This window comes from Pipistrellus kuhlii, unplaced genomic scaffold, assembly GCF_014108245.1.
Source record: "Pipistrellus kuhlii isolate mPipKuh1 unplaced genomic scaffold, mPipKuh1.p scaffold_m20_p_15, whole genome shotgun sequence".
Classification (NCBI taxonomy): domain Eukaryota; kingdom Metazoa; phylum Chordata; class Mammalia; order Chiroptera; family Vespertilionidae; genus Pipistrellus; species Pipistrellus kuhlii.
In genome coordinates this window covers 42,136,097-42,161,006 of record NW_023425460.1, presented here as the reverse complement: position 1 = coordinate 42,161,006, position 24,910 = coordinate 42,136,097, and the positions used below count along the sequence as shown (strand labels likewise).

The following is a 24,910-nucleotide window of genomic DNA, read 5'->3' as shown; positions in this document are numbered from 1 at the left end:
CAATACTAAATAGCTTCAATGATTGAGGAGCTTGAATTAGCTTACCTAGTAAGATTTAAACTACAATGTGATTGATGGGGTTGAATTCACGAGGAAGCTGATTTTAGTTTAGTAAGAGAAAAAAGTGTGAGGATAAAAAGGACTGTTTTGAGGAATGTTGAGATCTCTTGTCTGTGTAGCTATTCCACCAGAAGTTTTTAAACTAGTATTGTGGAATGGATTCAAATTTCAGCTAAGAGAATGAATTAAGACATATTTAAGATGTATAACAATTCTAATAATGAGAGTTAAAGTAGCTAGTGTTTATTCTTTTTTATACTTTAGGGAATAGTGCTCAGAGTAGTTAAACAACTTGCTTAAAGTCACACAGCTGTCAAGTGATTAAACGCAGCTCTGATAAAGCCAAGCTGCCACCTTGTTCACAAGGGATTATATCTTGGGGCACTGCCCCATATAGCATTTCTTTTTTAATTCAGCAGATTTTGTTTCCAAATAGGTCTTGCTAGTTTATCTTTTTTAGCCATCTAATCTACTTAGTGGAGAGCTAAAACAGTAAAGAAAATTGTACTGAGTCTTAGAATCCTTTGGCACTGTTATTATATATTATGTAACAGAAATAACTTGCCAATTAACATTGTTGTTACTTCTTCCCTCTGTTTGTTTTTCCATTTTCATGTTGTTAAGGGAAAGGTGGCCATCAGGATGGCCAGTTCCTGATGTCTCAGCTGGTGCTAAAGGACCCAGCTGATTGACACTTCATGTTACCTATTTAACACAGTTTGTAAAACATATTTTTAAAATGAGTTTTAATATATACATTTTCTACATATTATAATTCTAATTTTACTAATATAATTCTAAATTAGCCACCTCAATACTAATAGTTCTGATTTTTTTTTAATGTGTATTTTAAAAAATAATAAAGTACTGGCTGTTTTAAAAAATTAACCCAAAAATTAGTCTTCAAAAGAGAAAGACTACATGGAGAATCTATGAGTATAATAGTCCTAGGGTGTTTAGGTCTGGGATGCAGATATTTGAACTTCTTACTAAGGCTTCTGATTTTAGAGTATTATTGCTATGTAGCTAGCACTGGTTATATACTGTAAGGCCAAATTCAGTATGCAGATGCATTTTATTTGGCCTGCACTATACAGTGTTTTATTGTTTGTTTCTTAATTGCCAACATTTGAAAATGGAAGTTTTTCCTGATTTGAATTTCGGGCTTCTCATGAAAAATTGGGAGATCTTGTGGCACCAGGACTGCATTCTTCATAGCAATAACAGGATGGAGAGATGGAGGCGAATAGCTGCAGGAAGCTTTTATGCATAGTTTATAGTTCCTACCTGCTTACTATGGCACTTGCCTGGCCTATCTTCATATAAACTTGAAACTCTTACTATTGCTAGTCAGTGATAATTTTTATTCCTCTTTAAAGATATTTTTGAAGGGACTTTCATTGAGCATTTTGTTTACTTATTTTTAAACATATTTTTATTGATTTTTTAGAGGCAGGGAGAGGGATAGAGAGATAGAAACATCAATGAGAAAGAAACATTGATCAGCTGCCTTCCATACACCCCTACTGGGGATGGAGCCCGAAACCTGGCATGTGCCTTGACCAGGAATCGAACTGTGACCTCCTGGTTCATAGGTCGAAGCTCAACCACTGAGCCACACCAGCCAGGCTTAAGTTGTTTTTAAAAGTTACTTTTTTTTTTTTTTAATATACTTTATTGATTTTTTTACAGAGAGTAAGAGAGAGGGATAGAGACCTGCAACCAAGGTACACGCCCTTGATCAGAAGCGAACCTGGGACCCTTGAATCCGCAGGCACTCTATCCCCTGAACCAAACCGGCTAAGGCAAAAGTCATTTATTTTCATTGGCTACTTCCTGAAGGCTACCACTACCTACTGTTGGGGTGGGTATGGTGAAGGTGATAAAAATAGTTATAACACAGTTTTATGCTTTCTGGGGAAAACAAACAAAGCTCATTAAAATGGCACTTGAATATATTTAAGACCTTCAAATACATGAGAAACAGGAAGAGCAGAGCAAGGATCAGTAACTCTGCTAAGGCAAACACCTGCTTACTAGGTGTAGTATAATATTTTGTGACCTTAGGTTCCTTGGTGTATAAATATAATCCAATAAATTTTTATTGCTGGTTTTACTTCTTGAAAGTTGAGTTTTCTTAAAGCTGGTTTGAATTAATGTGATTTAGACATTTAAAACACTTAGATGGGAAATAATGAACTGATCAACTAAATCTTTGCTTTAGAAATTTGATTTACACTTGAAGGGAGAATAATTATGAGGAGACTGTTAGATTCTAATCAGCAATGTACAGGTCTCTTGGCTTTCCAAAAAAGCCCTAGTTTGTTCCTGAAAATAGCCAAAGGAGATTATTGTGACATCAGTTGTATTGGAGGAACATGCCTAGTCAAACACTTAACATGGACTAACAAATATTATTATTGATCCTCCTATATAATAAAAGACTATCAGTTGCCATGATGTGCACTGACCAACAGGGGGCAGATGGTCAGTGCAGGAGCTGCCTCCTTGTGGTCAGTGTGCTTCCACAGGGGGAGTGCTGCTCAGCCAGAAACCAGGCTCATGGTTGGTGAGCACACTCCTACCTCTACTGCAGGTTGGTGGTAAGCAGTGAGGGGTCCTGGGCTGCAAGAGGGATGTCTGCTGGCAGGCGAACATCCCCAAGGGGTCCTGGGCTGTGAGAGGGCGCCGGCCAGGCTGAGGGGACCCCCCACACACACACTTGGTGCACAAATATCATACACTGGGCCTCTAGTCTATTGTATAAGGCAGAGGCAAAGATAATAAAATCAGTTTACTAATTATGATATATGCCGGATATGGTGTGGGCAGTTCCATACACTTATTATCTTTTTTTTTTTTAATATATTTTATTGACTTTTCACAGAGAGGAAGAGAGAGGGATAGAGAGTTAGAAACATGGATGAGAGAGAATCATCGATCAGCTGCCTCTTGCACACCCCCTACTGGGGATTCGCCCGCAACCAAGGTACATGCCCTTGACCAAAATCGAACCCGGGACCTTTCAGTCCGCAAGCTGATGCTCTATCCACTGAGCCAAACCGGTCCCAGCATCCATATACTTATTATCTTAATAGTGAAAACTGTGCAGGAGAGGTTGGTAATTTTTACAGATGTGGAAACTTGAGGCTTAGAGAAGTTAGTGACTGCCTGAAAGTCTCAAAAAAAAAAAAAAAAAAAAAAGATCTGGACTCCCAAAGTCCATGCTGTCTTATTTTTGCAGAGATAGGGATCTACACACAAGCTGGTGTTAGGACCATGAGTTAAGAATTGTTTTTACATTTTTAAACTTTCACATTTAAAGTGGTTTAAAAGAGAAGAAGAGTATGAGACAGACCATATGGGTTCACAGATTCTAAAATATCTGGTCCTTTATAAAAAAAAGGTTTCCTAACCCTTGCTCTAAACTCTTAAAAAAAAAAAAACAATCCTAAAACAAAAAATTGTGCTTAAATGCTTACCAAAAAAGGAGCACATATGCATATATGATGAAAGGTACTCTTTTTTTTGAGAGTCCTTTCTTTTTGAAAAGCTAATGAAACGTGGGTATTCTGCAGGAAAATACATAATAAAATTTTCAGACTCCAGGTTGAGTAGTAAACAGAGACAGAAGGATTCAATTTTGTTGCCATACATCTAACACTAACATGCTAAAATAAATATGAGGCTCTTCATAATTTTGCTGGTCTTTATAGAATGTATACTGGCTTTGTGTAGCTCAGGCATTTCTAAAAAAAAAACAAACAACCTTTATGCCCCAAAAAAGCATGACCTGTCATGCCCACTCCCCCATTAAGATTCCCTATAGCATGCTGAGACATATTGAATCAGTTGTTTGGTAAAAGTTTCTACCACTAAATACCTTGTTTAGAAGTTAAATACCGCCGAAACCGGTTTGGCTCAGTGGATAGAGCACCGGCCTGCGGACTGAAAGGTCCCGGGTTTGATTCTGGTCAAGGGCATGTACCTTGGTTGCGGGCACATCCCCAGTAGAGGGTGGGCAGGAGGCAGCTGATCGATGTCTCTCTCTCATCGATGTTTCTAACTCTCTATCCCTCTCCTTTCTTCTCTGTAAAAAATCAATAAAATATATTTAAAACAAAAAACAAAAAACATTCCTTTGTTCCTTCCTAGAGTCAGGAACTATCAACTTTGGCATTGCATCAGAGCACATCACATTTCATTGGAAAGTCATAAAGCAACTACCTGGTCATTGGCAGAAGTTTTACAGAGTAGTTTTAAAATCTCTCTTGCCACATTGCTAAGACTGGCATCAAACCACATACTTATTGCATTTGCACCAGGGAAGAATGAGATGTGTTAATTATTTACCTTCAGATGAATAGAACTGCAGGTGCCAAGTAGAGACTGCCAGCACCAGAGAACAGCCTCATTCTTTTGGGTTGAGGCTATAGAGAAGTACTTCAGTTGTCTCTTCTGGTGGTGGAGCTTTGGAGTAATGTGTTCCTGACTTCAGCACCATTAAGGCCTTATCTTCCCTGAGTCTAAGTGTCCATAACTATAAAATGGAAATGTCTATCTAAAAGAGTGTAATAAATGTCTCTTATATGAAACCTTCTGAATAAATGTATCTTTCCTTTAGTATAATACCTAATTGAATATACATATTTATTGATTATGCTACATTTGCCAGACATTTTTCTAGAGATATTTCAAACACTTGACTAGATAGATGTTAGACATTAGCTAGGCAGTGTATTACAGATGTTTCCCTTTCAAATGAGTGATAAACTCATTGAAAAAAAATTCAATTAGAAAATATGAAATATCAAAGTGAAAACTCTCTTATAATGTCTTTAAAGGAAACCTAAATTTAGAAACTATGCATCCATGTTTTTTCTAAGTGTATTCTAGTTTATTAAATTTATGTGGACAGAATCATAGTTGATACCTTGCTTTTTATGTTAATATATTGCTTTTTTTTTTTAACCATATCTTGGGTTTTCTAAATATACCTACTTCATTTGTTTTAATAGGTACTTAGAATTACATTGATCAGAAATACCATAAGGTAACCAATTTGATTGTTTTTCATTAATATAAATAATGATACCATAAATATTTTTCTACCTATATATTTATGTTGATACTAGGTTTTTTCTTTACAGGTTTTTTTAGTTTTGTTGTTGTTGTTTTGGCTAGGTGTTTGCAAATATTATAGTATTTAGGAGCATAAAGAAGTTAAAAATTTACTCCTCCCCTTTTTACTTTTATCCCCCTGAAAATGCTAAGTCTGAGGTGTACACTTGAAACACATATACAAACTTCTTCTCTATATAGGAGGTGCCGCTCTCTCTGTCCCTCTCTGCATCTCCTCCTCCCTTTCTCCTTAATAAGCAAGTGGGGGACATAATATAAATGTGACCCTCCAAAAAGGCTCTGTAAGTGTAACATGGACATTCCTCCAGCAGTATGTATGGGTCTAATTCATTTGCTGCTTTCCACATTCCTGGCCATTCTATTTTCTTTCTCTCTATTCTCTGACGTTGTCTTCTATACTCTTCCTCTCAGTCTGTTCTGGCCTCCTTGGTTGTCCTCCCACACCCAGCATATACCCATCACAAGGCTTTGGCTAGTCCTTTTTTAGGAATGTTTTTCCTGCAGGTAGCCAAGGAGCTCACCCCATCACTTTTCAGGTCCCTGCCTAAATACCACCTTTCAACTATAAAGCACATTAGTATTTTAAGTTCAGTCATCCCCCCCCCCAAGCTTTTTATTGATCTATTATATATATATATATATATATATATATATATATATATATGCATGTGCATGTGTGTATTTGTGTGTATATATACAGAAACTTCCCAAACCCCAAATATACACTTGAGAAATTTTCACAAAGTGAATTCAGCCATATATCTTAAGTACTGGGACTTTGAATTCAGGCTATCTAAAGAATACCCATATTCTTTAAATTTCTTAAACAAAATATATGAAACATATCTTATTTAACCTATTTTTTAAAAATGTTTTTATTGATTTTAAAGAGAAACGAAGGCAGAGGGAGAGATAGAAACATTGATCGGCTGCCTCCTGCCTAGCCCCCATTGAGGAAGAAGCTCAAAACCCAGGCATGTGTCCTGACCAGGAATCAAACTCTTAGTGCAGGGGTGGATGCTCAACCACTGAGCAACACTGACTGGGCTTTATTTAACCTTTTAATGGTTTATGGTTGTCATAAAGATAGGTTGATGGCATGTAATACAAAGCTCATTGTAAAATGAGTACTGAAGAGTGTCCTCCTCCTACGCACGCATGCACACACGTACAAACACACGCGCACATTATGCTGATTGAAGTCTCCCATGGTTGACAACGCTGACTTGAAGGTCTGTGCGGCACCTTATGAAGGCCTTCTCTTCTCCTCTCATTTCCACACACAAGCAAAAACAAAACATGAGTGTGTTTGCAACCTTCTCTGACACTCCAGGAGCCTTGATTTTTAATTACACATCCCCAGGAAAGGTCAATATCAATAAACTGTAGGTAATACTTTTCTTGGACTAGTATGGAATAACAATAAAACTTATTTCCACTGGTCTGGTGCATGATTACCAATTTTTATGTAATCAGCAGAATGTATTTCTTTTTTATCTAATCATGGACATTGGGTATTTATGCCCATGATTTCTTCATGAATTGTATGGAGAACGAAACTGTTGATATGGTGGATGGAGTACTTAAATGTCTGTGCTTTGATTTGTATTATATTGGTAAAAGAGCTAGAAAATTTCCCACTTCCCAGGATAATTAGTTCTTGATGGTAGGTACTTAAAAACAAAAATGCTGTGATTAGCACAGATAAAAAGTGCTTTAGTTGGGTTTATTATTTTGTATTAGGTACCTGTTAGGTGTACTTGGTTTGTTGATAAGGTATATACCATTTAGAGCAGGTTTGTGACATAAGTATATTTACAAATTAGTATTTCTTTTAGGATCAACTCTATATTCTACCTATATAATCTGTATAAGTGACTATTTTTCCCCCCTGTAAAACCTTAGATATAATTTCAGTTTAGTAGCTGGCTACAAGAATATATTTTGAAAAGCAACTATATTGTTCTTAGATATAACTATTTCATACAGATATCAATATCAACAAAATAGTCTATCTGCTGTTTGTGTTACATGCCAATTTGCATACAGTAATTAGTCGTTCATGAATGCCCGATTATACACATACTTAATACTAGGGATGATTGTGGTTGCTGACTACACAGTCCTGCCAGCTCTTAGTCATTTGGTCAAACAAGTAAATAATTCAAAGCTTTTAGTTCTGTGAAACTTGCTTGAGGCTAAAGTAAGAGTTATTCTGTTATAGTTAATGTCATTGTATTTTTATAATGCATTGAAAATCTTATTTTGTTCTCATCATTAAGTATAATATTATTTTCTGTGAAATTTAGGACAGGTGATGTCTGGTTTATTTTAATATTTGAAAAGTTTATCAGTTCTCAGTATTTAGCTTTAGATTTTAATCAGGACTAGAATTGCAAACTCTTGACATGGAAGAATTTAAAATATGTTTGTGGTCAAATTATGTGTCTAATTATAGGCCATTTTTTTTAGTAAGTTGCTTACTCAAAATATTTAGATAAATTACTCAAAATATTTGAAGTTTTTGTACTATAGAGTTAGAATTTGTACTTAGTTATTTCAAGATTCCTGTCAGTCAACAGACTATGATAATAATTGTTGGAGTCTTGGGGATACTCTATGCTCTTAAGGTTTCTCTTGAAAGTAATTCAGCCTCTTGCCCTGTAACAGTAGGATTACATCATGAGGAACTTCTGCTTTATTCCTGGAATTACTATTGATTTGTTGCTTTAGTGTTTCCTTGGACAAATTGTGCAACTTGTTATTTTTGAGACTTAGTAAAATAAAAACCTAAAGCTGTTAAAGTCCTTAGATAAAATAATTCATGTAAATGTAAGGTAGTGTTATTATTCACTTCTCTTTTATTTTTGCATAGGTCAAATGCAGAGATTTTTTTTTTTTTTTTTTTTGCAAATATGCAGGTACAAACATCTTTAAAATATTTCCGTTGAATAAGTTCAACTTTAGGAATTAAAAACTAAGAGAAGCAGAGATACTAGTATAGATAAAATTAAAAATCATTTAACTTCAGAAGGTGCTTTGTTACTTATATTTGGATAGGGAAAAATGAGGAGAAAGTTGGGACAGTTAAAGTATTAACTTTTTCTCATTTCTCTTGTTCTGATCTTTTGCTGTTCCTTACCTCATACGTAGAATAGATTTCTTGTCTGTTTGGTACATTTAACTTGCTTTAGGAGACCAGTCCTCTGAATTATAGACTTTATTGTTCATTGTTTTTACCATAGTAGGGAGGTAATAATTTTGTCTTAAGATGTTTTCTCTACCTCCATCCACTAGACTTCAGAAGAGATTCCATTTACTGAGTAAATGTTTGTTATCATCTTTGTCCAGGGCACTGTTCACTCTAAAGAAAATTAGTGCTGAGAGGGAATAAATGATGTACTAATCCTAACCCTAACCCACATAAAAAATGGTTCTTTGGAGTCCTTCCTATTTTCTAAAAATGTATAGGGATTCTGTGAACAAAGTATTTGAGAACTGGTCTAACTTGAAGTTTACTTATTTTTACTATATTAAAGGAGATGTTCCTGTTGCCTCACTTGGCAAGTCAGCTTTCATAAATATTAGATACATAATTTTCAGTTGGTTTATAGTATTGCTTGTACACCTTGGTGTTGTAAAGAGCACAGGGTTGAGTATTTCAGTGCAGTTTGACTGTACCATTTACTGTGATCACGGAAAGCCACTTCAACTTCCTCATCTTTAGTTTCTTTATATATAAAATAAGTCTATATATTGTTATGAGTCATGAGAATCAGGGGTGTATATGAAAATATGTAATTTACAGAAATGTATAAAGTGGCAGCTTTTATGTTCACTTATTTTAAAGGCATGTGTTGGGGGAGCTGGCAAAGAGGAATACAAGGAGTTTGGATTTGAAGACAGTTCTTGTGGTTCTGTCCCCCCTTCCCTCTATTTTTTTTTTTTTAATTTTGTTAAAACTGAAAATTTTAATTTAATTAATCATAGGCTATGGTCAGAGGCCCTCATGTTAATGGGTCATGTTGAAAATAGGAGATATGAGATTTATCAGATATAGTGAAGAGAATTACTTTGGTACCCTAAGCAACTCATTTGATACTTTATCTCTAGTGCACAGGATATCAGTTAACATTGACTCACCTTTGAGTCACCAGCTATTGAGTTATGTTATGAGGACCTGCGGCCCTATTATCACTCTTTTGTTCAGCGTTTATATAAAACCACTTCAGAAAATTGTGAAGCATTTTAGATATTGATTTTTCTATGCAGAATTAGGAGTTTAGATAAAAGTGGACATTTCTTATTAATTAGAGGATATATGGGAAAGTTGGGGTGAGATTTTTGTAGCAATGTTTGCTATTCTTGTTCTTAGTTTCATATCTATTCTGGAATACTTTTTTTCTCCTTAGGAGTACAGAAATTAAAATCATTTTCCCAAGTATGAACTTTGTCAGCATAGTGCACACCAAGGAATTCTGTAAATAGAACAATTCTCCATTGCTTTCTGTAAGTCAGTGTCTTAATATTCAGTTTAATGTAATCCTTAGTTACAAAACTTAATGGCTTAGGTAAAAAGGTGATAATTAGGGCAGGGAGGCATATTGCTTAGTGTTAATTTGATATCCTCACAAAGGACACAATATTTTAAAAATTAACTAGTATGGTGACTGAAATTATATTCATGTGGAATCTGAAATCTTAGGAAGACAGAGAGCTGTAACCTTGAGCATCATACATGGTTAATGCTGAGTTCTGAAATGATTCCTTGTGGAAGGGAAGGCATTTGCCGCCAAACATGTCTCTAGAACACAGAGGGAGCAATTACCAGATGGCAGAGGAAGGGGGACAGGTTACAAAGAGGGGTGACTGAAATAGAACTTGAACAGTGAAAAGGAGCTTACCATGTAGGCTAGTTGGGATCAGAGTGGTTAGCAGGCAGTCTCTTAGGAGAGATACTACGACAGTACTAACCTTAGTAAGCATGGAGGAGCTTTGTGTATGAATTGTCTTTTAAATGTAATATCAATTGAATTGTCTAAGTAAAATTGAGCATTTGCAATTTAGACTCGTGGTTTACCAGTATATATAGGAAATTAGGAGTATTTTGAACCACTTATACTTTGTTTTCTTTATAGCTTACATCTAGTTTTCTATAAGTGTACTGTACTTTACATAATGTGCATGATAAAATTAGGGCTAATTCAGGTTTTGTTATTATATTTAAATGCAGCAGGTAAACTCATATTTAAAGGAATACTGAGATGCCTCTAGAAAACAATATATAAAGAAACATTTTGATCACCTGATTGATTTGATTTATATATTTGGTTTTGGAGAATTTAGAGCACAATTATGTTTGCTAGTGTCTTATGTGGGACTAAAAGGCAAAAAGCACACAGAACTCCCAATTCCCTGTTTATAGCTGCCTGCTCTACATTCTTCCTTAGGTAGAATGTAGTGTTGTTTATATTCTCTGAGTGCCTAACTTTGGCCTCTCTGTTCCTAAGTAAGCATAATTGCTGAAGTTGTTAAGTGACATTTGAGCTGTTAAAGGACAGTTAAGCTTTAGGCACAGGGAGATAGGATGGAAGGATAGTGTAGGTGGGAGAAATAGCAAAGGGGCAGATGTAGGGTATTATGCAATATCTTTAGAGCTTCAGTGAGGAAGCCAGTATGTCAAAAGGTGAGCAGAGAAAGAAGAAAAGCAGGATTTGTGTGTCTCATTACGTGCCAAGATCTTTACTAAGTGTTTCACATCTGTGGACTCTCCAGTATAGATGTGGTTTGTTTATAAATCTTAAGAGATGTGGTAAGTCATGTGTAGTAGCTTTTTATAAAGAGAAAGAAAATGTTTTTTATTTAAAAAATATTCTTTTTAAGAAAAGGAAACGTAATTTCAGAAATCACAACATTCTAATTAATCATGAAAACCTGAACCAGGCCAATGGGAAACATAGAAGAACAGCAGAAGAGATGTTTTAGAAATATTACGGAGGGGAATGGAGGTGAATGGAACTCATTGATTATAAAAGGTAACCAGATTTCCAAATGTCTATGAATTTAGTGGTGCCAATGAGATAAAACAGGAGAGGAGGAACAAGTCTGAAGAAAAGGTGTTTAATTTAACTTTAAGCATCAATACATGAAACTTCCAAAAGCAGTAAGATCAAATGTTGCTAAGGAAACTATAGAAGAGAAGTAAGAGAGAACCCAGGTTGCTTTAGTACAGAGTACAAACCTATTTCTTTATTATGGACAATTTTAAACTTAATCAGAAATTAAGAGAATAGTTCAAAACCCCATTATCTGTAATCAGATAATTAACTTGTGGCCACTTTCAATAATCTGTATCTCCCTACAGTCTCCTCTCCTGATTATTTTGAAACAAATCTCTAGGAGTTGGGACTATCCTATCTTATATAATAAAAGCCCAGCGACTGAATGGCAGAACTACTGGTCAACCAGTCACTATAACACGCACTGACCACTAGGGGGCAGATGCTTAACGCAGGAGCAACCCCCTGATGGTCAATGCACTACCACAGTGGGAGCACCACTCAGCTGACCAGGATGAGTGGCTGCTTCCACTGCAAACCCCAGCCAGACGGGTAGGAACGTGAGCTGTGATCATCTCCTCATTGATCAAGCCCCTCTGGGCTCCTGCAGGCTGTGCAGTGTCGCCACCACTGGGCTCTCAGAGCTGACCCCGGAGGCTGGGAGGCAGGTTCGTGGCTACGCAGGACTGAGGCCTATTCCGCTGCCTCTGAGTGCTATTGTCCCTGGGCCTGGCCCCGACTAGGTCTCATGGAGAGCCGAGTGCTCTGGCTTCATGGAAGATGCCAGACCAGAGTGTAGCTGCCAGGAGGGCAGGTCCACAGACACTTGGCTGACGAGGATGAGCAGGCTGAACCCCACAGGTCATGCCCCCCACCAGTTCACGAATTCTGTGTACCAGGCTTCTAATAATCTCTACAATTCTAAATGTGTTACTTTCATAGTACCTTCCCTCCTTTGACAACCTCTGCTTGAATATTTCTAGAGAGAAAGCATGCAATACAATGAGCTAGTTGTGTTTTTTGTTTGTTTGTTTGTTTGTTTTGTTTTACTAGCTCTAATTGTTAGAAAGTTTTCTCTTTTATTGAGCTGAAAATTCTAACAGTCTTAGTACTTTGCCAAGGACACACAAGCCCATGGTGAAGTCAAGAAAGGATTTAGACCTCAAAATATTTTTATATTGAGTTTGTAGTAAACCCTTTTTCTCTAAAGATCATAGTGTTTGCAAACAGTTTTTCTGCTACCATGTGTGCAGGGTGCTCATAGAGCAGTCTTAAAGACACATCTTAGAGCAAAAGCTTATTTTAGATGTTTAAAAAAGCTTCTCTCAGAGCCACATATGAGTAGATGGCTTAGCTACTCTTATAAGTGTATAATTTAATACTATATTTTTAAAATGTTACTGAAGTAATTCATATTTTTAATTGTGTTTTTTTTTACTTTACTAAAGTATAATAATCATAATTCAGTTCAATAAATTTTTACAAAGTGAACAGAGCAGTATTCAGAACAAGCAGTAGAATATTACCAGCAACCAGGAAATCTCTCATATGCTACATATTTATTACCTAGACACTGCTCTGCTAAGAATAACTATTATCCTGACTTCTACACCATTTCTTTTGGGTTTGGTTTTGTTTTTGGTTTCTTTTTGTACTTCATATAAATTGAATCATACCATATACACTCATTAGCTTCTTTAGCTTACTAATAGTGTATTTGTGAAATTAATCCATGTGTACTGTGTGGATGTAGTTTATTAATCCATTGTATATATATGTGGAATGCTTATTATATTTGCTATAGAGTATTTCACTGTGTGATTGACCTCAGTTTATTTCTCTGTTTTTGGTGGATTATTGGATTATTGCACAAATCTTTTGGTGAACCAGTTAACTGCCAGGCATCCAAAATGGAAACCATCCTGCTTGTGTCTATAGATGTTTATGGTGTACTAAGGGTGAACATTTGTGCATATTTCTATTCGAGATATCTAGGAGTAGGATTGTAAAACCATGAATGTTCTTGTCAGGTACCTTCAAATTGGGTTTAGAGTATATGTTCCAGCAGAAAACAGGATGGTAATCAAATCAGCCTCAGAACTGTAGACCAGGCTCTGGAGTTATATTTGAATTCTATTGTGGACTGAATTGTGTCCTCCAAAATTCCTAACTTGAAACCCTACCCCTTAATGTAACTATATTTGAGAGAGCCTTTAAAAAGGTAGTTAAGTTCAAATCTACATATATAAAAGACTAAGTGTTCTTCTGACTAGTAGCTATGATGTGCACTGACTGCCAGGGATCAGACGTTCAACACTGGAGTTGCCATGACGTACACTGGTCATTTAAATATAAATGAAATCATGAACCTGGCGCTGACAAACCAACACTTGGCTTCCCCCAAGTGGAACACAGGCCCCGCCACCACCCCGTAGCGACACCCCACCATATCGCAGCCAATGCTGCCAAAACCCCATGGTGCAAAATGCAACCCACAGCCCAGCCCAGAAACAGTCCCTGTGGGTGCCAGGTAATGACATCACAGAGCAACACCTGACTTCCTCTCCTTAGAGACTAGCTTCTTTGGAGTTTCTTCAGCCCAGGAACAAGACTTGCTTTATAGTCAGGTGCAAACATTTTACACTTTAACCAAATGTTTGTGAAGCATTTTTCACATGCCTCATCTCGTTTGCTCCTCAAAGAAGTCCTGGAGTAGGTAGATAGGAGACTCAGTAGGATCCTATTTTCTTTTCATTAGCCAGAAAACGGAGATTTAGAAAGTTTAGAAACATGACCCAACTGAAAAGAAGAAATGGTGGAAGTTGAAAATGACTTCAGGTTTTCTCACTGCGCAGAATATAATCAGACACTGCTATAGTTAAATATTTTACCTTTTTTTCTTTCTGCGTGAGCTATAATAATTATTTACTTTGTGTTGATATTTACTGCTATGTTGGTGACAATTACTTGAAAGAGAAGTTGGGGTGTTTCACTGGGCTGAAAAAAATTTAGCTAAATCAGAAAGCAGGTCTAATTAAGCAAGTTTATTTTATTTATATATATATATATATATATATATATATATATATATATATATATATATATATATGGCTAAGTAGACTCCCACATGTACGATACATATAAAGCTCTCGCTGGTACCAATTGCATGCATTTGTTTTGATCTGTCATTGTTGGTCGTGAATTTGGTTGACACTTCACAACCAAATAGAGAAAGAGTGAATAGCAATATTAAAATATTTCTTCTAATTTCCTTTCAATGTGCATGAATCTGTGCATGGGGACACTAGTGAGATCATAAGGATGGAACCTAATTCAATAGGACTAGTGTGCTTAAAAGAAGAGGAAAGACACCAGGAAAAAAAAGTCATGGAGGATACAGCAAGAAAATGGCTGTCTGTAAGCCAAGGCGTGAGGCCTCACTAGAAACCAGCTATGCTGGTACCTGGAGACCTCTAGATTTTCTCTCTCTCAGTGTCCTGTTGTCATTGAGGCAGGCCAGAGAACCAGGAGGTCTGGTGCCGCAGAGAAGGCAACATTTGATGCCAGTTTGGGGCCATGTAGTAAGCATTGGTTTTATTGGCCAGTGTTAAGTGTTTGTTTTGTTTTATGTTGTTTTCCTACAGGTAAGCTTTGTTATTATGCTTTAAACTGTGGTGTGTTTTACTCAGAAATTTAGACTTACCTTTATTTTTTCAGGTTTAAGCCATTTTTTCCATTCCAAACCTTGCAAGGATTTGAAGAAGATGAAGAAGACCATATCCATATACAACAATGGGCACTTACTGAAGGCCGTCTTAAAGTTACATTGTTAGAATGCAGCAGGTATGGTCTTTGTTTTGTCATTACTACAGTATGGGAAAGAAAGTGCAGTAAAATGTGCTTAAGTAGTATTTGTGTTTACTTTCCCTCTGAGCTGATTTATATTGTATTATCTGTAAATTATTTAATTGTAAATTAAAATTAATCCTTTACAGTTCGCAAAATATATGTATAAACATTCTAATGGGGTTGGGGGGGCATTTATTCTTTATAATTCCCAAACTTTTTAGATGCATGACGCTCTGTTGGCATACCTGACTTAGACCTATGGAGAGCAGTTGATAGCATAACAGTTTTGAGGATTGTTTGTGATCATTGAAAATACTATGGAAAGTTGAAAAATCAGACTTGGAAACCCCTGTGATGCTTAGAATTTTAGAGCTTTCTGAAAGGATCTGGCCCAGCCTCCTTATTTTATTTTACCAGCCCCATAGTCTAAGCCAGTGGTCAGCAAATTCATTAGGCAACAGAGCCAAATATCAACAATGCAACAATTGAAATTTCTTTTGAGAGCTAAATTTTTTAAACTTCTTCTAATGCCACATCTTCAAAAGAGACTCAGCCTAGGCCGTGGTATTTTGTGGAAGAGCTACACTCAAGGGGCCAAAGAGCCACACATGGCTCGCGAGCCGCGGTTTGCTGACCACGGATCTAGAATACAGACTCAAATCTTTGCCAGGGCCTACACACACCTCTGACCTTTCTAATTTCTTTGATCAGCACCTCACTCACAGTACTTCACTTCAGCCACATAGGATGGCAAAGTCTTTCTCTAAAGGGCTAGATTATAAATATTTTAGGCTTTATGATTTACATGGTTTCTGTTGTAACTACTCAACTCAGCCTTGTAGTGTGAAGGCAGTCAGAAATAGACAATAGGTCAACAAATGGGTGTGGCATGGTTGTGTCTATAAAGTTGTGTATATTTATGTATAATTCTGAATATATGTGAGTTTTGTAATTTTTATGTGTCATGAAATATCCTCCCCCTTCCCACCCATTTAAAAATGTAAAAACCATTGGTAGTCCACAGGCCATACAAAAATAAGCAGTGAGCTAGATTTGGCCCATAGACAACCACAGTTCACCATTCCTTGCCTTAGATATTTTAAAGTACCAAGGCCCTGTGTACACACCCCACTGTTTCTCTACTGAAGGCGCTACCCCATTTTCTGCTCGTTGAAACCAACCTTTCTTGGCTCACCTCAAAAGCTACATCTTTAATGTATCTCCTAACCATTCCAAGTACAAGCATACTGTCCTTTTGCTACTTTTCTGTGACACTTGTTTATACCACTTGTTTGGTACTTATCACTTCTATTTTTATTTCCAACTCATAATAAAAACAAGTGCTTGGATACAGAGGTTATATTTTTGTACTTCATATATTTATGTCCTTGCAAATAAATAGGTTAATTTTGAATACCTTAATAAATAATATGATAAATATTTTTGTTTGTCTTAGAGTGACTCATAATTGTGCACCGTTATGTCAGAAAGCTAGTTGAAAAGAAATTCTTTTATCAAAGAAAGACTAAATCTGTAAATTTTGTAAAAAGGAACTTTAGAATACAATAAAATGACATACAATAAAATATGGTTCTACACAAGTCTGAATTTGAAGTAGCTAAGCTAATATATAAGTATGAAATTATGTTAATATTTAGGACATTTTTCAAGTGGCCTAAGTCTAAGGAAATTTTGAAGTGATGTTTTCCTTTTTTTCCCCCCAGTGAATTTTCTTATTGATCCACAGGCATCAGAATCATACTTAATGGATTATCTTTTCCAAAATAATCATAGCAACTTCAAACCATTTGAAGGACAGCTTTGCACAAAATTTCTTGACTATACTGTTATCAATTCCTATCTACCTACTCATCCACCCATCCCTAGATCTGCAAAGATAGCCTTGAAGGAGATTTATTTATTCATTCATTCATCTAACTTGCCTGCTGTAAAGCTTTGAGAGTGAACTTTGCCAGTGAGGGAAAAAATTAGAAGTATTCATAGAAAACAAATTGTTTATTGAGAATATTGGAGTTATTGTACAACTGGAAACTTTATGCTTTAGGAGGCAATATGAAGTGGAAATAATACCAACTTCTGAATTAGAAAGTGCTGTCTTTACATTTTAGTTGTGTATCCTTACTGTTAGATATTCTTAGACAAGTTTCATATCTGGAAAATGAGCAAGGCTACCTACTACCTTATCAGTAATTATGCCCAGAATAGGGAAATAAACCACAGTGGCTACTATATAGAAGGTCTCCAGTAGCTGAAGCTTCTATTATTATGCCTCAATGTAATTAGAGTGTTTACCAAGAGGAAACAAATCTTTAGACAAACCTGTTCTTCTGCATAATTGGTTGTGAGAACTGGAATTTGAAATTTATTAACTTAGAAGGTTCTCAGACTGTAAAGAGAGGTTCTTTTTTAATTATCTGAAGTAGAGTTTTGAACTTCCCAATTACAAGTTTGGGTGTGGAAACACAATTTTGTTTGTAAAACTTGGTTCTAATTGCTTTTTTTTTTTTTTTTTGCATTAAACTAAAGTTGATTTTTAAAAGTTCCCAATTACCTCAATTTATGTATTTGTAGTGCACATGTGTCAAACACAAGGCCCGCGGGCCAAATCCGTCCCGCCAGGCCTTGCAATGTGGCCCGCACCGCGCTGTCATCACTGCACTCCGCTGCGTTTCCATCACAATGACAGTTTATGACTGTTCAGTAAACCATTCGGCCCGCGATTTAGGCTGGATTTTAGATTTTGGCCCCTTCTCTGTTTGAGTTCGACACCCCTATTGTAGTGCTTCTATTAGAAGATTTAATTATTGCACATTAGTGTTACAATCATATTGTTAAAACTATTTTTAAATTTGTAATTTATAGTCTAAAAAGGGTTTAAGTATTTTGCAAAGAAAACAAATGCCCATGTGCAGTTAAATAGAAAATACAAATTAAAAACAACCATATAGAGAAGAGAAGATCAGTTTTCTGGCAGCAGAGGAAACTTAATGGATAACTTAACTCTCATTTTCTGACAAACTGTGCATGTTATTTAGGAGAAAAGAAATTTGGCCTCAAATTCCAGGAGGTATTTGTCACATATTCTTTATGGAAAAGACAATGAAGTAATGAATACATTTTCTTTTCTTGTTTTTTTTTTTTTTTTTTTGGCTGGTTTTATCAACCAGATTTATTTTTAAAACAAACCAAGATTATAGTCAGTGAAAGCAAAGCCTATATGGTTTTGTGATGTAAGATTCTGTACTCTAAAATGGTGTATTTAGGATATAGCCTGTCCTAATTATGGATAGAAGATTCTAATTAAGGTCACTCCTTCTCTGAGTCACACTTACACTGTTCTAAAACCTGTATTTTCTCAGCAGCTTTTGGAATGCCTATTTTATTTTACTGGGTTCCAAAAATACATCACTTAAAAAAAATGTTTAATGGAAACACAAACTATAGCAGTTGACATTCTGCTCTATAACCAGGAGACCTTATCTGATTCCCCAATTATCTATTATCGGCACAGACTCATAGATTTCTATATTTTTCAATGGTTATAATTCTTTATTATTCTTAATTATTTTGTTGTGAATTGTTCCTGATTTGGCCATTTGGAACCGCTTCAAACTTGGCTCTGTATGCTTGTGACATGAGCCTGTCTTTTTTTTTTTTTTTTTTTTTTTTTTTTTTAAGCTCTTCGTTCTTTCTGGTATAACAAATTGTTCCAGGTTTATTTTGTATCTTTGCCATAGTCCTAGAATCAGCTATTTTACTAAAGAGCCCTGGTTCCTTTTAATAGAGAATGGTATTAAAAATCAAGACCTGGGTGTTGAGTTGTTCACTGCTACTTCATATACTCAGAGGTCCCTTCACTGGACAGAGTTGTGAAATACATACATGTATAGACACTTACACATATATGCATACACATACACAATTTAGAAATCATAAGTTCACCCAGTATTTCCAATTCTAGTTTATCCTAGAGTTGTTCCTTGCCTTGGTTCGTTCTTCCTCTCATATTTTTATGTCCCCTGAACCTAGCTCCAGTAACATCAGCACTTGTACTCATTTCCTCAGTTCTGTAATAACATCTCAAATAGTTGCAGAATTGCTCTATTACAAGTACAGAAACATACTTATTAAAAGGAATTCAGGATTTATTTGAAGTCTCCTCTACACTACACAAGATTGAGAGTGTATGGTCAAATACTGTACAGCCATATGTTGCATAGTGACATTTTGGTCAACAATGGACCACATAAATGATGTTGGTCTCATAATCTTATGAGCTCAGTTTCCTATTTAAAAATGGAAGGATATGAGGTTCCGGAGGAATTATTTTTCTCTGATGGGAGAAGTATCTGTGGGGCTTGGCAATAGATTGCCTCTCATTTAGAGCACCTCAATTTTTTTATGCAGAGATTACATCCCAATCAGTCAGCCACTGGCCTCTTTTAGCACAGCGGATCCTGCCCCCACCCTCTACCCCTCCATCACTACATATTCAGAAGGCTGCAGCCCTTCCAGATCTAGCTTGATGGTCTTCAGAATGCATTGCTATAAATTCTTCATTGATACTTAAGGTCCTGAACAAGGACACAGGTCCACAGGATTTTCTCATTGTGTGGGTTGGTGGTATCCTTTGAAGCACAAAAAAATTAATTTCAGTGATGTCCCATTTATGTTTTTTATTTTTGTGTCCTATCTTAATAAACCATTGTCTTATCCAAAGAACTATTGCACAATCCAAGAATTGTGTTTTCTTGTTCCTGAATCCTGAAGATTTAATATCTATTGGGAATTCAGAAACTACTAGCTAGTGCATAGCTTTCTCTGCACTGTCGGCAAGGCCCTTACTTGGGTAGTTTGCGCTTTTGAACAGATGGTGGCAGCAAATCTTTGATAAATGAAAATTCTCATTTTCCTAAACTTAGCCTTTTATAATTCTGAATCTTATGTTTTTGGCAGTAGGTTGTTGAATACTGTTTAAATTTCCTTTTAAGATTAAAATTTATTTAAATTTATGGATTTCTTTTTGCCATGATTTTGTTCAGGCTTTTTAGTTCATGAAGCCAGTTGGTTAGGCATAAGCATGATTTGCTTTAGGTCTCAACCTTAGGAAACAATTTTCTCATATTGCTCTGATGTGTTTTATCCATTCTAATTTCATTATCTCCTACCCCCATGGTATTCATGTAGAGGTAAAGTAATGGAGTGGTAATCAAGATGTTGATCAACAGCTAAAGCTGTTTTCAAGCTTACTACTAAAACATATTGTCAGACTTATGTTCTGATTTAACAGATAGATAATGTAGGACATGTAGGTAACATTTTTTCCTCCAATAATAATAACTGCCTAATATGATCTCAAGATTAGACTTGGGATTTCATTTTAAAATATGAATATTAAGCAGTAAAATTAGGTGATACAGTTATTCCTTGGTAATTGTTTTCAAGATAATAGGAATAACAAACACTTATTGAGCACTTATTATTTGCTAGGTACTATGCTAAATGCCTTGTATGCATTGTTTTCTTTTACTCTTACAACGGCTTTAAGAATTAAGTACTATATTTCCCCTGAATTGTTCAAAAGAAGAAATGGGTTTAGAGAAATAAATTCAGTCTTATTAGTAGATGGAGGTAGGTGTGTGTGTGTGTGTGCGAGCGCATGTGCACATGTGTGCTTATGTGTATTTGTGTTCACAAGAAACTATTTGTACTATATCTTATTCATAAAAATTACTTTCTGTTTGTTTGATTTAGCCACTGAAAAATAACTTGTCCTGGAATGTCACCTAATTTTAGCTTTACTTCAGTTTTCCACTAGAGGGCATACCAAGTATTTAATTTAGGTTTTTCTGTTATCAAAATTATAATAGTAACAGTAATTTATTACTTCTTGGTACAATGATTTGAAAGCAAAATTTTAATGTACATAACTGGTACAATAATCTTGTTTTATTTTTACATTGCAGGTTACTCATTTTTGGATCCTATGACAGAGAGGCAAATATTCATTGCACACTTGAGTTGAGCAGTAGTGTTTGGGAAGAAAAACAAAGGAGTTCTATTAAGACGGTAAAACTAATTTGCATAGTTTTACATCTGTATAAAGTTTGTATTCTATATGCATGCTTTTATTAATATTTCTATATTCTTAGTTATTTTTGATCATGTGTAAATAATTATGAAGAGCTTTTATTCGTCTTTTTATAATACAACATCAGTAATGAAATGGATCACATAAAACTATAGTATTCAGATTGCTTGCTTTCATAAGATATCTAGCCTAATTTCCCTTCTGTGTGGGAGACGTGAGGGCAGGTATGTTTGAGTAACTGAATGAAGGTAGTCTAGCCATAAGTGAGGTGGAGTCATACTTATTCATATAGGGCATGGCAAGGATTTTGGATTTTATTCTTTGTGGTGGGATAGTTTTAAGTTAGGGAGTGACAAGATCTTGTGTACATTTTTTTTTGTATACAGAAAGGGTGGTAGGAGGATGAGAGTAAACCGAAGGGAGATCAGGAGGCATTCTGGGGAAGGCATTCAGGAGGTGGTAGCTGAGGAAATGGAAAGAATGGATTTGGGATATACTTTTGGTGTGTGAAGGACTAAATGTTCTGGTTTCTTTTTTGATGTATCAAAAAGAGATTTTCACCTAAATTGTAAAACTTTTGGGGGGGGGGGGAATAGGCTTTTAAAATATTTTAAGTGCTAGAAGTAAAAATGAACAAAAATTGCTTCCAACTCAACATGTTTTAATTTGGACTTGTTGGGTTGAGTTCTTAAATAAAAATTGTCACTTTTTTTTTTTCCAAATTTGAGTTGATATTTCTGAATGTTTCCCATAGAAGTTTTAATAGGAATTATGATATACTTCTTGGAATTTGCATAAATCTAGTAGTTTATTAAAGATTTAGAGCATTTATCAAAATGTTGTCTACAAAGTTGCTTTATTAAGCCCGTGAAGTTTTGCATTGGAAATAAAATCCCAGAATTTTATGTCTGGAATTGAAAAATAATTTATGCCATCAAAGAACATGTAGCCTTTCTTGATTTTTAAGAATAGTTATTTCATATGCTAAGCATACATTAAAATATTATGCATTTGGTAATAATAGAACCCCAGAATGCTTCTTGGATTTCCCAAATTTCTCTGGGTTACTTCTAGTCTTTTTAAATATTAGGTCTATTTAACACATCAATAGTTTTTTGCAGAAATAAATTATAGATGCATTCTTTAAAGATGTATTTAATAACTTAAAATTTCAGCTATTTCTATCACATTGAGCTCTTGGTAGCCATATAGCCAATATTTAGGAAAACTATTTCTCTAATATGTCCTCAGTATATTGGTGAATAGGTACTTTTGAAGTATGTTTACATAGTTGTTTTATAGTAGTAGTAATGTGCTTTTTGGTTTTTCTAGAATATTATATTATTCTTCATAGCATTTTTAAAAATAGTCACAATTCTTTATTTTTTTAAATAGGCTCCTAAGCATATTGACTTTTGAAGGTTATGTGGTACCCTTTTATAGATGCATCCTTGACTTTTAAATTGTTTCCAGTGTCTCTATGTAATAACTGTTGTGTATATCTTTATATAACATAGGGCAGTGTGAAATTATTTTGGAATAAGTAGAGTAATTTTGATCAGGGTGGGAATATAGGGGAAAGTAAAGCTGGAAAGAGGATGGGCTGAACCACAGAGTTTTAATTTATGAAAGTTTTGGGGAGCTATTGAAGATTTTGAACATGAAAATGACATTGTCAAAATAGTGGTTTTTAGGAAATTCTCCCCCTTTTTGGTGGTTGTGCATACCTTAACTTTAAGTTACATCTCAGTCAATTTGAAGCAGCTCCCCAGAGGAATAAAATAACCAGCTTTACAGTTTGTTCTGAAATATATAAATATATGAAAAAGCAATATTGTTTTGTCTGGGTATGAAATAGTCATAACTTGCCATTGCTATTGGCATTTTCAGTTTCCCTTATATCAGATTAGACAGCTTTAATATTTTATAACAAAAATTAGTAAGACTTTAATCTTGTCATAATTTTAGATCTTAGCATATGTCATAGCTAGTTTTGGAAAGATAATTCTAGGTTACTAATTACATCTGTTCTCAAAAATGTCAACAACAGTTAAGTGTCTTCAGGCATTAAATTACATATGTCTGAATTTAATAACTAGGGAGGAGAATTAGAGTGCTCTTCAAGACTACATAAGACATTGTAGGATAGGATTTGAAAATTTGGAATATATTATAAATTTGGATGGAAAATGTATCATTAAAAACAAGTATGCTAAAGAACTCAATGATTTTGGAAGTTATTTTTATATATACAATCTTCAGGCTTAAATTAGTTTTTTAAATGTTAAAATTTACTCAGTCACTAATTTTAGTGTACAGAATGAAAGAAACTTAATATCTTTCATATTTTAAGTATAGCTTTGAGTTTTTAAAGCATTTATAATGTACCTTATGCCATTAATAGGGAAGATCAATAACAGATGGAAAGCTTTAGATTTGTAATACTTACAAATGTTGGGGGTAGAGATGGAACAGTTGTAATGCATTAGCTGGAAGTATTAGCAAATCTAATGAATGTGGCTTAAGCAGAAAAAAGAGACTTGTCTTGTGCGATAAGCTCGTAGTTAGTATATAATCAAGGAGATGGCTCTTACTGGCTTCCTCCTCCATCATCCTTAGCATGGGCGTTTTATTCTCATCGTTGCAAATTATCTAGTGTACCCTTAGGCATTCACCTTTCAAGAAAAAGGATGAGCTATAAGGCATGGCAGAGGCACATGTCAGTCAAGTTTTGTCCTTCTAAAATTCTTTACTGGAAGCTCCACTCAGGGATTTTGACTTATATCTCATTGATAAGAACTAAGTCATATGGTCTCTACTACCAGCAAGGAAGTATGGGGACACTTTGAGTTAAAAGAAAAGGGTTATGAATACCTTTTAGGTGGTCAGTCCACAGTCTTACCATAAGAAAAAAATTAAATCTATTTGATGATTTTTTTGTTTGTAAAGGGATTTTTTTTTTCTCTTATGTTGGGTATCAGGGAATATTGCAAAGAATAATTTAACACATAGCTTGCATAAAGCCTACTTTCTACCTTATTAGAAATCCAAGGCAAGTTTGGGGCAAAATCAGACACTCATTCACTGCCTTGCTTATTATTTCACTTGCAAAATAAAAGAGCTCATAGAATAAATGAGGTACTTGTGTTTATTCTTTAAAAATAATAAAGATTCCTCATGAGAATCCCATTAAGTGTGATAGCTGAGGTGAAAATAAATTAGATATCAGGTTTAAACAAACATTAGAGAATTATCTTACAAGAGATGACAAAGTCAATATTAAAAATATGTTCACCTTGCTGAAACCGGTTTAGCTCAGTGGATAGAGCGTCGGCCTGAGGACTGAAGGGTCCCTGGTTTGATTCCGGTCAAGGGCATGTACCTTGGTTGTGGGCACATCCCCGGTAGGTCCATGTCTCTCTCTCATCGACGTTTCTAGCTCTCTATCCCTCTTCCTTTCTCTCTGTAAAAAAAAAAAAAAAAAAAAAAATTCAATAAAATATATATTTTTTTAAAATATGTTCACCTTTACTAAAAGAGACAAGGCAAGTTTATTTTCATTCTTTAGCAATATACAGGCTTGGTGATGATAATTGGCTTCCCTTTCACTAATGAATAAATTTCAGTTTCAGATTTTTAAAAATGCTCATTTCAGGCAACGATTAATATTCCAGTTGGAAACTTCATG

The 24,910-nt window shown here is 35.2% G+C and overlaps 1 protein-coding gene across 2 annotated transcripts in view; it reads left to right on the top strand.

The window, feature by feature from the left end:
* The window catches only part of PDZD8 (PDZ domain containing 8), a 47,100-nt gene that overhangs the window by 3,571 nt on the left and 18,619 nt on the right, over positions 1-24,910 (top strand). The window contains exons 2-3 of one of the 2 annotated variants that reach the window (XM_036439189.2): positions 14,979-15,104; positions 21,098-21,200. In XM_036439189.2, coding sequence (XP_036295082.1) covers positions 14,979-15,104; positions 21,098-21,200 — 229 coding nt within the window. The remainder of the gene's footprint in view (positions 1-14,978; positions 15,105-21,097; positions 21,201-24,910) is intronic. The other variant, XM_045582139.1, reaches the window with a different exon arrangement.